Here is a 17048-nt window from a genome sequence, read left to right on the forward strand (position 1 = left end):
TATTCTTAATACTGTCCCCTACTGTTAGCCATGTCTGAGACTTCCGGTCCAGAGACCACCTGTTTGATCTACTCCAGTGAAAAACACTACTCTTCTTTTGAAGAAGAAGAGAGGCAGTCTTCCAGCAGTGTGAAATGAGAAAGGGATTCTGGGATGGAGTGATGAGGATACAAGTTTCTCTCTTAAATTGCCTTTCAACAAATCTTTGTGTCCTCAGCAACCCTCTGTCCTTCATAGTAACTTCTAGAATTAATTGGTGCCTACTTCTCCTGAGACTTTCTGAGATTTTGTGGGTGAATTGGTTTTCCTCTCAGTGTGATCAATTTCAGGCTTAGCAATTGGCTCTCTGAAGCCCCCTAAATCACTTCCTTTCCTTCCTTCTGCTTTCCCGATTTCTAAATATTGTTCCAGTCTTCAGTGTTGGTTTGTAGGTATTTATTTTTATTTGTTTTTTAATCCTTTGAAGTTTGGGGAGAGGTAGTGGTAGATGCAAGTTTTTAATTGATCATCTTGACTAGAAGCTGGTTTCACGTTGGATTTTTTTTTTTTTTAACAGAGTATGACTCCTTACAATAGAAGTGTGAATCTTTTAACATAGCTTTTTCGTATATCATGTAATCACTAAGCTCTTTGTAAAAATTGGTTGTCACACACAAAAATTCACGCTTTATCATTGACTTTAAAAAGTCTTTTCAGCACCTGGAATTTTATGTTAAATAATATACTTTTCTCATTTGAAGGGTTAGATATAGCGCAGATGGAAGCTGGGATTTTAGAGAATTTTTGTTTTGTTTTTTTTTTACTCCAAACACATTTTGGTTCATATAATCTTGGAAGCTCTCATTTTGGTTTGCTTAAAAGAGAGGAAATGCTTTTTAGATTAGAAACATGCTGGAATTTTATAGAAATATAATAATTCCTTGGAACTGTATCTATAAAATACTTCATAACTAATATTACATCATTTATAAGTGTCATACTTAAAAGAGTAATTAGGTAAAATAATTAGCTAAATAAAAAATGAGCGGTTAGATAAAAATCTATACTTTCGGAAATTGTAGTTTAAAAAATATTGTGTCTAGGGTTAGGGCAGAGAATGATAAAATGTGCATATAATACTTTAGGATTATGTAAAAGAGGGAGATGAATCTGGAAAAGCATATTGATATACTTTTTCTCATATATTGTTTAGAATGATTAACATGTGTGTTTGTGATAATTTAAGTACCATGGTTTATTAAGCTATATATTTGACTTAGTGCCTTTAAGGTTCATTCCAGTTGTTTGATATTTAAAAATGACAATTTGGTAGCCTCTGCCATCTTAACTATCATTAGTAGCATGCTTGTTTGATTTGGGGAATTTTTTTAAAGCTATCAGATGAACTCTTTTTTTAAAAAAATCCTTCTGGCACTTAGGAATGATATTAAACAGAAGCACCTCTGTGTTAACACTTTGTAAATAGAGATTTAATTGTTTGTATATACACTGTTGTTAAAAAGAATTTTTTAAGATACATAATTTTGGCACAACAGAAACTGACACCAGGTGGTGAAGTTGTATTTATGAAAGCAATTGAAACTTTAGACCACCTGCCCTACCTCGGCTCAAGGGAAGAGTTTGTAGAAATCCATTCAGTAACACTGCACAAGTCTTATAAACTATTCTTAAAAAGCTTCTTAAAGAAATGTTTCCCTTCAGAACCCTAAAAACAAAATAGGATAAAACCTAGGCTAATATGTTTCTTGTCTACTTTACCTTTTTTCCTGAAGGAATTCCGAAGTACTTGGCAAAATTGAACTCATAAAATGGGCAGAGGTCAAATGTTATTGCTGCCTAAAGGGATGTCCAGATGGCTTTGCTATAAAATGTGCTAGAGTCGGGTTTGCACATGGTTAAGAGCACAGGCTGCCTGGATTTGACTCCCAGGTACGCTCTTTACTGGTCGTGTGATGTGGGCAAATTATTAAATCTACCAGTGCCTCTGTGCCTTCATCTGTAAAATGGGAATAATGTTACTTATATGGTTATTTGGAGGATTAAATGAATGAATATTTGTATATAGCTTGCAGCAGTGCCTAGAACAAAGCACTATATACGTGTTTGTTGTTTTTATTACCAATATTATTGTGCCAAATAAATTGTTAATTGACTAAGGGTTTAAAATCTCTTCAGGTCTAATTCCTGTCATGTGATAGTAGGAACACAGGCTAGGGTGACATCATATTTCATACTTTGTCTTTTTTTCTTAACATTTACTAAACAAATTCAGTTGTTAAAAGATATTTAAGAGAAAGGCATAACTTAGAGAAAATGTGTAAAGTATTTTAGCAACCTCTAACTGTGTGTCGTAGATTAATTTTACATAATTCTAGTGGAATTAGTTGCCTGAAATTTAGTGGACTTGTTAAATACACGAGAGAAATATTTAATTCTTGCACAAAAAAGATAATTCTTAAAAATTTAATATTCACCAGCATTTATTAACTAAAGCTGTACATTTACATTTAGAAATACATCCTTCTCAAGCTCTTTTAATATTTTAGTTGAAATTTTGATTAATTTATAGGGTTTACCAATATTAAATCCAATTTTTTATTTGGTAGAAAGGGGAATAATATTGTGAGAAAGGATCTAAATGTACATTTTTTTAATTAGCCAGTTATTAGAATTAGGTATTGAAGTTCACGTGAAGAAAATAGCTAATTGAATGTTGACACATCTAGTGAGCAAAATATTGTTTATATAGATTTAGTTTTAGAGATATCTTTTAAGTTGATTAATTTGCATTTTAAATAGAAAAATACCAAATGAGTAAATTTTAAAGAATATAATTTTAAAATATTTAAAATGTATTTTAAAATTAAATGGAAATTAATGATTTTTCAGATTTTCTGTAGGCTCTAATTTTTCTTTAATGAGATAGTTTTACAAAGCTTTTATATGGTCACATAAAAATCTGATCTGTAGTATTTGAAAAAAGCAAAAAATGAAATTAAAAGTGAAGTGTTTTATTAGTATTTATTTTCTCTACATATAAAATGCAAATTTGAGTATTTTTCAGTGAAAATATATTCACTCATTTGTTCATTAAATATATATTAAGCACATTTTATATACTAGAAACTGTGGTAGTCACTGGTTTTACAGTGAGAAACAAAACATAAATGGTTTCTACACTCAAGTAACTCAACATCTAGCATGGGAGATGAATGAAACAAAACAAATATATAATTACAAAATCTACGAAGTGTGGTTAAGTAATGATATGGAGCAAGAGACCCAGGGGACCCGAAGGATCTATGTGGGAGTCAGAGAGGGCTACTTGGAGGGAAGGACATTTGAGAACCCAAGGAAAAGGAGCCAGCCACTCACACTCATGTCACTCATTCATTCAAGGAATTCTTTTTTTAGTGCTTTATTTGTCTCTGTGTTAGTTGCTGATCATGGAGTAGAAAATGAAATGTTCTTGGACTTCGTCCTTGTAAAGCATAAGGGCTGGTGTGGGAGACAGACATTAAGCATGTACACAGATATGTATAATTGGAAATTGTATTAAGAGCTATGAGGAAAAGGGGAGGGTGCTTTGAGAATAATTTTGTATTCTGTTTGAATTGGCTCATTAGAGAAGAAATGCTTGGAGGTGGTTTAGGTAGAACTCTTAAAGATAAGGAATAATTGACAAGGGGAATACAGAGATAATGGAGGGTCCTAAGGAATTTATCTACACATAGATGTTGATTATTTTTATAATAAAATGGAAAGTTGTAAGTTACAGAGCTATTTTACTACCATTCATAATGTATGGCAGCTGGGGCCCAAACCAAATCTTGGTTTATAGAATTGCCATTGAGATTGTGTGGGAAGATGTGTATTTACCTGCCTTTAAATATGACAAGATCAACATGAAATGCGTGTGAACTGATTTTGTTCAGTGTATTATTGTGTGTTTGATAGTATTTCTTCACTTTTTAATTTTACTTCTGGGAATTTGAGGAACTCTTGAATTGGTGAAAGAAATGAAAATCAGATATCTGTAACAATGTCATGTATTGCAGTATTAAGAAAACACTTTGCAGACCAAGAGAAGTTAAAAAGAAGCAGAAAGATGAGGGAGTAAGTTGGAGAGAGGGCTGGGTAGTAGGTTGCGGTAGTAGGTTGATTTTAAAGTCTACATGTTATTTCACAATTCAGTGCTTAATGGGAGGCCCCCTGCATTTTGCTTGAGTAATAGCTGTATGCTGCTCAGGAAAAAGCCTGGAAGACAAATTCTCTACACTTCCTGAAGTCCTTTCTCTATCTCAGAAAGTTATGCCAGTTCCTTATCTTCAACATGTTAGGACACTGCAAAAGGAAAGGATAGACATGGTTGTTATTTATGTATTTGTTTAGAAATGACTTAAAAACACTAAGTTTTTATATCTTATCTGTGTTAAAGGCTAAAAGTATCTAGACTGTATCAGTCCATACTGAAAGCCACTTAGACAAGAGGATATTCTAAACCTTTAGGGTTGTCTGTCTTCACGGAAGGGACTAGAAACAGAACCCCTCCCAAAACAACAACAACAACAACAAGAACAACAACAACAACAAAAACCTCAAGTAGAAATGGTTCTTTACTTTTTCCTTACACATGAACAACAACAACAACAAAAACCCTCAAGTAGAAATGGTTCTTTACTTTTTCCTTACATAGCCAGAAAAAGATTTTTACTCTTTTAGGACTAAACAGAAAATGTGTGATTACATTATTTTGCTTTGTTTCTCATGTCAGTAACCATTTTAAATGACATTCTCCTTTTATATGATTCTTTTTCAAAAAAGGTTAATGTTTCAGTGAATTTTGGGTGATTGTAAATGATCTCTATATTTAGGCAAGGCTTATTCAATCATAATTAAATAATTTGTGTAAACCAAATTGACAAAACTTTTTTATTTTAGCAAATTATTATTCATGCTCTAAAGCAAAAATTAAGGTAAAATAAGATAAATGTTAAAAGTTTAATGAGAGATGAACGTTTATATTATCTTCATTAAAGGATTATCCCCATTAAGGGAAAGAAGTGTACTGATAGCGTGTCTGACCACACTTTGTTTTGCACTCAACCTTACAAATGTGGATGACAACACTGTCAACAGTATCATTGCTTTAACTACCTGTGTCGGCTGATTAGCAAGTGTCATTTTCCTGTGCACCATTGCCAGAACTGTACATTGTCTTAGCCTATTGTTTTCTGTACTGTTTAACAGGAAACCGGAATATACTCAATGTAGTTTCATTACAAATGTATTTAAAATTCAAGTTCATGTTACTTAAATGTAAAATAACAATTTCCTATGTTTTATAGAAAACGCATGTTTCAGAAGAGATGGGTGAAATTTGATGGCTTTAGCATCTCTTATTACAATAATGAGAAGGTAAGTACATTTTATAGTGTTCAAAGATTGCTTTATGCATACTAAGTGTACAGTAAACGGAGCAAGTGATTTGGTTTTTAAGAATGGGAGTTGGATAATCAACATGAAAAGAATTTGAATAGGATAAATAAAAACTTATTCTTTTCATAATTGAACTATTTCTTGACACATAAAATTGAGATTTTTAAAAAATTTTACATATCTAACAATTATTTATGGAATATTTTGTACAGCCTACAGAAATGCTATGAGCATGTGCCTTTATCTTAGAGAGCACCAAAGAAAGTTTGCAAAATGACACCACAGTAGGGAATGGCAAAGCAAGGAGAGGTTACTCTGTTCTTTGGAAGGGTTTGTGGAAGAACCAAGGAAGGCTTCTTGCATGAAATGTCATTTCTCATGGCTCTTGAAGAAAGAGGAATGTTTGTACAGAGAGAAAATATAGTGCAGGACATGTTAGCAGAGAGAACATTGAGATGCCCAGATGGAAAATCTATCTACATGGCTAGAGTAATGGAGAAAAGAGTATGTGAAGGAGATTTGTGGGAGATGAAGCTGAGAAGGTTGTTTAGAGTAAGAACTCATTGAAAATTTTTATTATGTGAAAGTGGTTATAATATATTCTTTAGACAATGGAGTCTAAATGACGTGACACTGTCTTGATCATGTCCTTCTCATTAGATAAGCGGACATCTTTATTGTTAGGACATGTAGGTTGAAACATTTAGGTGTGAAGTGTCATTGTATCCACAAATGTTTTTCAGATGTTACCTATATCTCTGTATATATTTATGTTTACAAATATATTTGCACACATGCATAGTTAGATGAAACAAAAACTGAATATATTGTCAAATCTAAGTAGAGCATATATGGGTGTCCATTGCACTAATCTTTCAACTTCTGTATGTTTGAAAATTCCCTTAACAAAAAGTTGGGACTAATAAATATACCATATTTTTAGTTAATTAAAATCGGGTAATTTTATAGTTTTGATCATATCATTCTTTTAACACACTTGTTTAACACTTAACCGCATTCTTTTAGTTTATAATCTAACATTATTTTCCTATTATTTAGAGATTACTACTGCTTAACATTGGTGATATTTGGGGTTTGAATAGAGACAGAGAGTCCCTTTCACATACTGTTTCTTCAGTGCTGCAGGGCAGAAGAGTATATGCTTTTAGACAGAAAGTAACACACACTACATGCTCCAACACTAAGTAATGGAAAATTTAGAGAAGTGTTAATTGGTGTCACTTTGCACGATCCAGATAAAGCATCAAAGAGGGTTTAAACACACCTTTTTAAAGTTTGCAAGGTAGCAGAATGAATATTTTTTACAAGCCAATTTTCTGCCTTAGCTACTGTTTTTAGTTCGCTTGTGAATTTGAATGTTGAGACAATTTCTGTGCCTAGGGTGGGTACCATGTGGTCTCTGTATCTGGTGGAATCTGACCCTTAGTCTTTTTCAGCACCTGTGCCCTTCTCTGGTTTGATCGAAATGAGAAGGAAAACTCTTCAGGAATGAGACAGGCTTTCATGCCATGAGGCTCGTTTGTTGGTGGTTTCGTTATCCCCATTTGAGAGAGAGACTTTCTGGTGTCTCTGTCCAACTGGACTCACTCTGTCCTTTAAAAGCTCATCTCAAGTGCAGTGAGGAGATGACTGCCTATCACATTTTTAGATATTGATGAAATAAAAGTGATGCAGCCTTGGTTTGAAATTGAGATAAAAAGTTCATGTTAAAATGAATTGTTACAAATCTTTTAACTTAAATATTTAAAGCAATTCAAATTGTTGTTTCTTGTGGCTATTCTTCCCTTTGCTATTCAGATGATTGGTTTCATCTTGGCAAAAAAAACCAAAACGAAACAAAACAAAAAAACCCTGGGGCGGGTGTTTCTTAAAGGGAGATATGATTTCTGTTGTGACCCATGTGCCAAAATGGATGGATTGGTGGATTGGGAAGAGAGGATTTCAAGGCCAGTGAACAGAAGGTGTATATGTATTCATAGCCACTGTGTCAGGTGTGCAGTTTTAGTGGTCAAGTGCACCAAGTGGGTGGGTCTTTCAGCGTTTAAATGTGCACTTGAGGAGCATGAGGTTGGGCTTGCAGGAGGCAGAGTACAGTGTTGCCTGTTTCCCTAGTTTTCTTCCACTTTACTCACTGCTGCTCAATCATGTCTCTGCAAGGACTTTTCATTATATTACTGAAAATGGCAACATCTCAACAGCCTTGATATCTTATCACCTGCCAAGAAATCTAACTCACCCCCATTCTCACTCAGCTGTGGGCAGAATTGCCCTGTGGTCGTTTCATTGTCTGAAAGTGGTAGATAAATGACAAACTTGACCTAGATATCTGTGTGTTACAGGCTCAAGGGATGCTTTAAAATTTCTTTCTTTGCGGAAAATTTTACACTCTGAAAAACGGTCATTTTGAGCCTGTTTTCATTGAGTTGTTTTTTCTTTTCTGTATTGTTTTTATCATATTTCGTTAGAAGAGAAATATGAAATCAACTCTACAGTGTTAAAAATTACAAGATTTATCTTGGGATATCATAATAGATTATAAATGAGTCATTAGAAAAACTACAACTTCCTGAGGTTAAAATGACAGTATTTAGCTTGTTAAGTACATTTTGATCACTTCTAGAGAATTTATTTTTCTACTACTATTTCACAAATACTTACCTGTTAAAAATATTATTGTAGGCATGTAGATGAGTTATTTTTTAAAGGAACTATATTTTAATCTCTTGAACGAGCTCTAGAGGAGGGAAATAGTCTCCTTTTTAAAATTCTTGTTTCTTTTCCTAGAGTGCAGCTTGATTTTTCTCTACTGGAAAAAATGAGTTAATGGTAACAATATATTCAACATAAAGTTAATTAGTTCACTAGAGATGTATTTTTATAAGCTTTTCTAATTCTTAAGCAAACTAAAATTTAAGAATGGATCACCTAAAGAATAAAATATAAATATTTTTTCACATTCTAGATTTATCACTGTTTAGTCTCAGCTACTACAAACTTACAGCCAGGGAGGCCCTTCCTCTGTCCCCAGGGGTGCTGTGCCGTTTCCCAAGTCTTAGGTTGCCTTACAATGGGGGGACATTCTCTGCCACCTCTCATTTTTAAAGCACTAAGTGGTCTGGTCTTTGTAACCCACCTGCATTTATTGAGTTTCCTCTGTTACGCCAGCCTTTTCATTTCTTTCTTTGTAATGACCTTTTCAACAGTGTCTGGGTACACACTGCAGAACTGGAGCATGTCTTTTCCTATGTTTTCACCTCCATATTTTTGTTCATTCCTTGGAAACTTCTTAGCCATCCATCAAAATCCTGTGCAAACTTCAATACCCATCTTTTTACTCTCCTCCATGAGTCTCTTTATTTTCTCCAACTAAGACGTTTGAACAATAAAATGCAAAAAAGGTTACAGGGAAATTAGGAGAGTTTCCAATAACTCAGGCTTTAATTTATCAGGGTGTAGGGTATACAGGCCAGTGGAAGTGTTAAAAATGAATTCACAAAAATATTAAACATGAGCTGTCAGAGTTTAGTATAATTGTGATTGGACATAAAATTCAGAGAATATTTATGTAATACTGATTATGTGAAAGGTGGTGAGGAAAATAAGACACGCGACTCACAGTGTCTTTGGGGAGAGTGTGTTAATCAAATGATCACAAAGTAAATATAAAAATCATCATTTAAATTATATTTAGTAATTGCTATAAAGGAAAAGTGCAGGTTGCTATGAGCTTAAATTAGGGTTATCTGCCTAGGTAAGGATAAGGAAGGGCCCGAGGGAAGAGGCTGGTCAGAAAGGCTTTCTTCAGGAGTGTGTGAAGTGTGAAGAAGCACACTTAACTATGTGAAACTGGGTATGAAAAACGTCCTTGCAAAACAAACAGAGGCACTAGATTGGGCAGAGGCAAGGTATGTTTAGGGAACTTCAAGAAGGCTAATGTGTCTAGAAAGAGTCGAGGAGTGTCAGGGAACAAGTTGACACTAGGTGAAGGGAGAGTCCCAAGTTATGTGGGTGCAAAAGATCAGAACAGATAAAAGACGACTCTGAGACTGATTGACGAGAAGAGTAATATTTCGATGGACAGATAGGGAGGATATGTTTTCACGAGATAATTCAATTTTCAAGTTTGAGGTGCTGATGGGATAGTTATGTGCATCATCGATGACTTGAAATATGGGAGTGGGGTTGACTGAATTAGATAATGAAGAGACAGATTTTAGAATTCTCTATAAAATTGGTAGCTGAAATAGCAAGAAAGGGGTTTCTTTCTTAGGGAGAGAAGATTAAAAAAATGGAAAATAAGGAGAAGAAAAAGTAACTTTATAATTACTTCTCAACACCCCTCTCCTTTATCTGTGATGTTGCCCAGTCATATTTCTAAATCACAGTTCAAATATCGTTCAGTTTTGGCCGTGTGAAAGGACAGAGGAAAGCCTTAATGGGATTGGTATGTAAGGTGGTGGTAAAGAATGGATAGGATTGTGATAATATCAAATGAGTGATGGGAAACTGGAGCAGGGGTAGTGAAGAAGAAACTGTCAGAGAACTAAGAGGGACTGTCATGGTAGTATTTCTTCTCAACTAGCAGAGGATAACCTCCCAGTGGAATGCTGTGTTGCTGACAGTGACTGTGTCTTATCTATCTGCTATGTATGGGAGCTTACCTCTGGGATGAATGTGAATGTTGTATTTGTTCTCTGCATGGATTGGTTTAGTACATATTTTCTCCTAATAAATTGTTTGAGATACTTGGGACCTACTCAGAAATGAAGGTTCCATGAATAATGCTGTGGAAGGGTAACGTACAAGAAACCCCATAAGAATATGTCCAAACTCTTGATATTCAGGACGTTTCATCTTGTACCCTTGGTATATGTTTTCAGTCTCATCTCTTTTGACTATACACTGAGGCTCCTCTTAAGCTTAGGTTTAAACTTAAGCTTTCATAAAAAATCGGGCCCAGATAGCATCATGTTCTTAAAAACACATCTGACTTCTTTGAAGCAGAATGGAGAATTCCCATCTTTGTACTCTTATATTCCAAGGTTTGTACTTCAGTTTTAAATTTTTCTCTAATCACATTAGCTGTTTTTTTCATTTTGAGTTTCCTTGAACGTATATATAATGTTTGAATTTTATTTCCAACAGGGTCCCATAAATGTCACACCCTTTTCAATAGTTGAAATTGTAAGGTGGTCATTATGCCAAATGGTTTAGGAAGGTCCAAGAAAATGACGAGTAAGAAAGTTATCAAGAGTCAAGAATGGTTTCCTTGAGCAAAATTATATGTATATGTCAATTGCAGATAGCTAAATCCATCTTATTTTACTTAGTCATTGGGGATTAAAAAGTAAACTGATGCAGTTTTGAGATTAATATCTTCATCAGAGAATTCAGTGGTAAGGTTAATTGATATAATCCAGCAGTCTGGTTTCTTAGATGTATTCATGTTGTTCATAATATGTCATAGCAATAGTTCTGAAATGGTTCAGTTACAGTACCTGTTATGGCCAGCAGATGCCTGCAAACACCATAAAATCATTTTAACTAGATTGTTTTAAAGAACATACTGCTGTTTTTTGGAAATACATACTACTGGTGTAATACAATTGTTTCTATTTGATTCTTCATTTTTAATTCCATATGAAGAGAATATTGAAAAGACATTTCACTTGAAAGGAGGAATAATAATTTCCTTTCTGGGGGTATATGCTATTTGTATGCCATTTAAAAAATTTAGATTGAAATCATGAAAAAGAGGCACTTGTTAATATTGTGCCATTCTTTTTTAAAAAAAATAAAAAATAAAAAGAATTTCATTTTAATCTGTCTTCTTTGTTTATCTTTTGTGTATCTTTTTCTCTAACCAATACAGGAGAAGTATTCAAAAGGAATAATTCCCCTTTCTGCTATATCTACAGTACGAGTTCAAGGAGACAACAAATTTGAAGTTGTTACAACACAAAGAACTTTTGTTTTTAGAGTAGAAAAAGAAGGTAAGATTATTTCTTTAACTATATAAAAATGCTTGCAGACATTCATTTTTGACCATTCAGAAGATTAATAAACCAGTTAAGCTAGAAATGTCAAAAAATCCTTAAATATGTTACTTTTAAATGATTTACATTTTATATTAATTTTTTGAATTCCATAAACATATTGAGAAGTTATTTTTCCTTTGTTCACTATTGCATGCAACAAATAGAATCTACTAAGCAACAAGGATATTTCTAAATTCTGGGTATATAGCAGTGAAAAAAAAGCAAACAAAAATCTCTGCTTTTATGGAGCTCACATTTAGAGGTTGTTTTGATAATGCAAAATAATTATTTAATATGCAAAATCAAATTTTTTATTAAAAGGTTGGTTTTAGGGAAGTTTATGTACAGCAGTAATCTTTTTAACATAGATTTTAGAGCATCTTTTATATTTCTTGAATCTTTTCACCTGCATCATCTGCTACTGGTCACTTGATGGTGAAAATTGATCTAAAGATAGCATGTGGTTTGGGAATGGAGTCTAAACCTTTGCATCTTCTCTGGCTTTTTTGGGGGTGTGGAGGAAGGAAGGGAGAGCCAGGGGAGTTTAAAGTTCTGTGTTTTACACTTTGACTGACTACCAATATATCATTACTATAAACCTAACCACTTTTAAATAATATAGATAAGGTCATTTTAATTAATTAAATAGAATTTTAATTTATTTTAAAGCCTACTTGTATAGATTATAACTCAACTTGATTTTTAAAAGTACATTTTGGTACTTAATTATTTGAATAATGGTGATATGGAAACTTAGTGAATACTTGATATGTGCCAGATGATCTACTAAATGCTTCATTTTCATAATAGCTTTATGAGTTATGTAGATATTAAAAATTATTATTGTATTTTATAAACATGAGCATTCACCTTTTATAACCTACAACAGTATTAGCTATTATGGGGCAATATTTGTCTTTTTTAAACTGCTAGATTCCTAGAACATAAGCTTGGGCATGGTACATACAAAACATCCAACAGATAACCACATATTCCTAGAAGGCTTCCTGTTTTGCTTGGGATAATCAGTAAATGAGTAAGTCCCAGCTGCTGTTCACAGCTTTTTTCAAACTGTGAATCACTACCCATTTGTGAGATCAACTTAGTGATTTCTGATGGTACTTAAAAGAAAAAAAATTCCCCCAAAACAAACAGAAAACTCCCCATAAAACAGAATAAGAAATACCAAAGTACCTCACTTCTAATAAATATTGTATTGTGAAACATACCTATGCATATATTGCACATGTGTAATGTGACGAATGTTTCTTACTTGCTATTAGAAAAAAATATTGAGAGCTTTCACTCAGAGCAGGGGTTGGCATAATATGTCCTGTAGCCTAAATCTGGCTCAAGGATTTTTTTTTTTTTTTTTGGTAAATAAAATCTTTTTAGATCACAGCCACTCTCATTCATGTACATACTATCGTGTGGCTGCTTTTCTGCCTCAGTGGCTGTATTGAGTAGTTGCAGCACAGACTGTATGGGCCAGGAAAGCCTAAGATATTTACTACCTGGCCTTTACAGAAAAAAAGTTTACCAACCCCTATCCTAGAGCATTTTATATAGAATTGTCTATGCGAGAAACCACTTTTTGTGATGCACTACCTAAAATCCAGAAAGTTGCTTACAGTCATGATACTCAGTATGGGACTTGGATTTGAAATCAGTTTTTCTCTTAGCCTGTTTCTTAAAACACATGGCATTGTTCCTCTCGACTGGCTATCATGATGATCTTTCCTTATGCTTTTTGGTTTCCACTGCCCCAAAGGTGACCGCCTGTTTCTTTGAGGTGCTTATCGCCTTCTCTCTGGCCTCTCAAAGTGAATTTCACATATGTCACATAGCCTGCATTTTAAGATAGACATACTAAATAAAGCTTCCAACTTGTGTGAAAATCTGTTTAGCTACATTTACTTGCTGTAGTTAAAAGTTAAACAGACACATTTTATTTAAGTAGACGGTATTAACCCACACATGTTTATCTTTGTGATGGAAACTTAGCATAAGAATTTCATTAACTTTGGTATAAATTATTTGTTAGATAAGTGTTAAGTCTTTAATTTTTGAAAATATGAAATACTGCTTCAGTAAATACTAAGATTCTGTCCACATGGAATTACTGAATAAGTTTTTTTCATGGAAAGTCATTTTTGCATAGCAACAACAATTTTTGAAGATATGTGTACGTAGAGATGTGTGTGGACATGTGTGTGGATATGCATACATACATGTAAATGGTATATATTTGTCTACATATTCAGTATGGGACTTTTAACAAGATATTAAATATGTTTTATTAAGTGTTTTTTCCCTCCTTTGTATACAAATGGTTGATTATTATTATTTTTGTGTATGCGTGGGAACTGAGACGTCAACTAGTAGCTTATGAAATATTTGACTTAGTGAACTTTAAGCCAACTTAAATTTTGCTTCAATCTAATTAAGAAGCAAGATTAAAATTTAGAACAGAAAGTGGTAGTTGCACATTCTAACAGAGATGAATTCTTCATTTTTGGTGAAAAGGTTCTGAATGACCTATATACTGCAGTTACCCCTTTGTCTCCCCTGAAACCAGTGTCACTATTTCTAAACTGCAGCATTGCCCACTGGCATTGCTAAAATAGGAATACGATTTGGCATCTTTACCCCACACATTTCAAAGGCCTCAATTCGCCCAGGTTGCCTAGTGATATATTGTTATGCTCTTAGTTCAAAGTGAATTATGTCAAAATAATAACATTTAAAAAATACTCCTCTATAGACAGAAAATTTAGCCTGATTTCTCTTGTCCTCAAACAGAACCATTGGGACTGGTCAGAGGGTCATAGCAGCTAATGATCTCTCCATTCATTCTTTATTTCCCTGGCACCTGTGATCACACATGCAGACATGTTACTTCAAAAAGCAGATGATGTTTTGAGTAGGAAGTTGTCATAGGGCTTAAGAATTCTGAGTGGTCTTTCCTGTTCCAGGGCCATTTTCAATACTGACTCTCAGCTGCAGGTCCTGTGTTCCTGTCTCTTGTAGCCAGTTCTGGATGCCTGGGCGATGGGCAGATGTGTGTTTCTCTCAACTCTGTGTCTGCACAACATCATGCAGCCCTCTAGTGGTAGCTGTGATACTGCAAAGCTTTTCTTTTTCTTAAAAAAATATTTTAAGAGGACGCATGGGACAAGAAACATCTTAAATCCCCCTTAGTTGTTCTGGGCAAGTAGACTCACCTGTTTTGAAATCATCAATGTTTTTAGAAGCAGGGCACGGAAATTTATTATCTGGAGAGAGACGGGAATTAAATATTTTCCATTGTGTGCTTTGATAGACTTCTAACATAATAAGCCCCAAACTGTGGAGTCATTCTTCAGTCTTTTCCTCTCTCATACCTCACATCCAGTCCACCAGCAAATTTTACCAATTTGACTTTGGAAATATGTCTGGATTCAGACCAATTCTCAACACCGCTACCACTACCACTTTAGTACAAGCCGCCCCGTCTTATTATAATAACCTCCTTTGATTGACTGCAGTCATATTACCAGTACAACTGCCAGAGAGATCATTCAGTAAGAAAGTCAGATCATGTCAGTCCACTTCAAATGCTCTGTTGTCTTTTCATCTCACTTAGAGTAAAGTACGATGTCCAAAGGTCCCTACGTGGTCTGGACCTGGTTTCTGTCCTGTCTCCTTCTGTGCTCTCCCTGGCTGCATTCTTACTGCAGGGTTGCTCGTTCCATGAACATTCCAAACCTGCTCTTGCCTTGGGGTCTTGATACATGCTGGTTTTTATCCTGGAATGCTCTTCCTCTAGCCATCCTCCTGACTTGCTCAGTTACTTCCACTTCCTTTAGACCTTTGCTTAACAACTGCCTTCTTTGTCGGGCTTTATATATTACCATATATAAAACAGCACTTCCTGTGTCCCTCATCTTGTGTTTTATTTATCTCATTGCACTCGTTCACTGTGTAATGTATTTTTCTGTTTTATTGCTTTCCTCCTTTCACAAGAGTATAAACTCCAGGAGAGTAAGGCCATGATCTGTTCTGGTATTCAAAATAGGGCTTGGAACATAGTAGGCACTCTGTAAATAATTGTATGAATGAATGGTTATTGATTTCAAGAACAGCCCTGATGTGCAGTGCTCCTCTGTAATTGATCATGGGTTACATCAAGAGGTCTTTATTTTAGTCAGACTGTATTATCCTATCAAAAGTAAGGGTCCATCTAAACTTTGTTAGAATCTGTTATTAATCTTTTATACAGCCCTCACATAGTAATACCTTGTATAATCAAGCCTTTGTAACTAATATTGATGCCTACTGCTAAACCCAGTAGTCCAGAGAGTATTAAGTCTCTCCTCTTGATTTTTTAAAATTTCCTTTTTTGACTCTTACACCATAGTTGACATCCTGAAAACCTTAAGAACTAATTTGAGCTTGGAGGGCATTGCTATTGCCTTTTATTTACATTCTAGCATAATTAGAAGAAAGTGGAGATTATGTTTCCCCTACACCCTTTTTTTTTTCCTTTCTGCCACCTGGAGTGCTCTACTTTGAGCAAAGCCGTATCTAGGTCAGAGCATGTTCTCAGAAGGAATGGTGCTTTGCACAGTGCTAAGACCAAGATAGACACTCAATAAATATTTGTTACTGGAAAGAATAAAAGTACCTTGGTGTGAAGAGCAAGCAAAAGCTGGCATAGCATCTAGCTTTGTCCAAGACACTGCTCAAAAGAAAAATCATTATTCATTTTGGAATATTGCGACTTATGAAAGCCTATTCCCCACATCTAAGGATGCACACATTGCACAGCCAAATACAAAATGACACTTATAATTTATTTTATTGTATTTGAGTTATCTGTATCATTGTTTATCTCCATTGACATGGGTGATTAAGAATAAACTGTTACTATTAATTCCTGATCTTCCTTATGACTGTTTACTTCCTATTAGTAAATGAGGCCCGTTACAAATGAAGAGCTAGATGATTCTTCTAGGCTATAAGGGAACTGTTTGTTGAGCTGCAGCCACAATATGCTTAAGTCCAATAGATGCAATTACTAGTTTCAAATTATTTTCTGAGGAAACTGAGATAAATGCTAATAGTAATCTTGAAGTCACAAACACTTTGGCCCAGTACGTAAAATTATAACCTACGTTTGAAACTCAGTGACTTTTGTGGATTAACACAAACAAATTAACAGAAAACATATACTATTTACTTGGGAACATCTCGTTTGAAACTAATGATCACAAGTAGTAACCAAGTTAGATGCAAGGTCTATTGCTGTTATTGAAAATGTAATAAATTACATTTATTACAGAGTAGCTGCTACCTACTGACATTACTTAGTTACTCGAATATTTTCATGTCTTTTAGTTTATAATGATGCTGGGGAAATTCAATAAATGTTTTGTCCTGAAATACAGGAGCAGGCACTATTACTTGGGGATTATGTAACTTGCTATAAAGCATCGTTGAGTGAATTTTTAATAAGTACTTTGGTCATTAAGGACACTAGCTATTTTTAGTATTTTTGAAGGTGAGCAG

At 34.3% G+C, this 17048-nt stretch overlaps 1 protein-coding gene across 2 annotated transcripts in view; it reads left to right on the top strand.

The window, feature by feature from the left end:
• ARAP2 (ArfGAP with RhoGAP domain, ankyrin repeat and PH domain 2) overlaps nucleotides 1-17048 on the top strand; it is a 159002-nt gene that overhangs the window by 30839 nt on the left and 111115 nt on the right. For both annotated transcript variants that reach the window (XM_006918943.2, XM_015595043.2), the window contains exons 7-8: nucleotides 5349-5418; nucleotides 11333-11453. In XM_006918943.2, the coding sequence (XP_006919005.1) occupies nucleotides 5349-5418; nucleotides 11333-11453 (191 nt within the window). The remainder of the gene's footprint in view (nucleotides 1-5348; nucleotides 5419-11332; nucleotides 11454-17048) is intronic.

The sequence above is a fragment of the Pteropus alecto genome, unplaced genomic scaffold (assembly GCF_000325575.1).
Source record: "Pteropus alecto unplaced genomic scaffold, ASM32557v1 scaffold5, whole genome shotgun sequence".
Taxonomy (NCBI): Eukaryota; Metazoa; Chordata; class Mammalia; order Chiroptera; family Pteropodidae; genus Pteropus; species Pteropus alecto.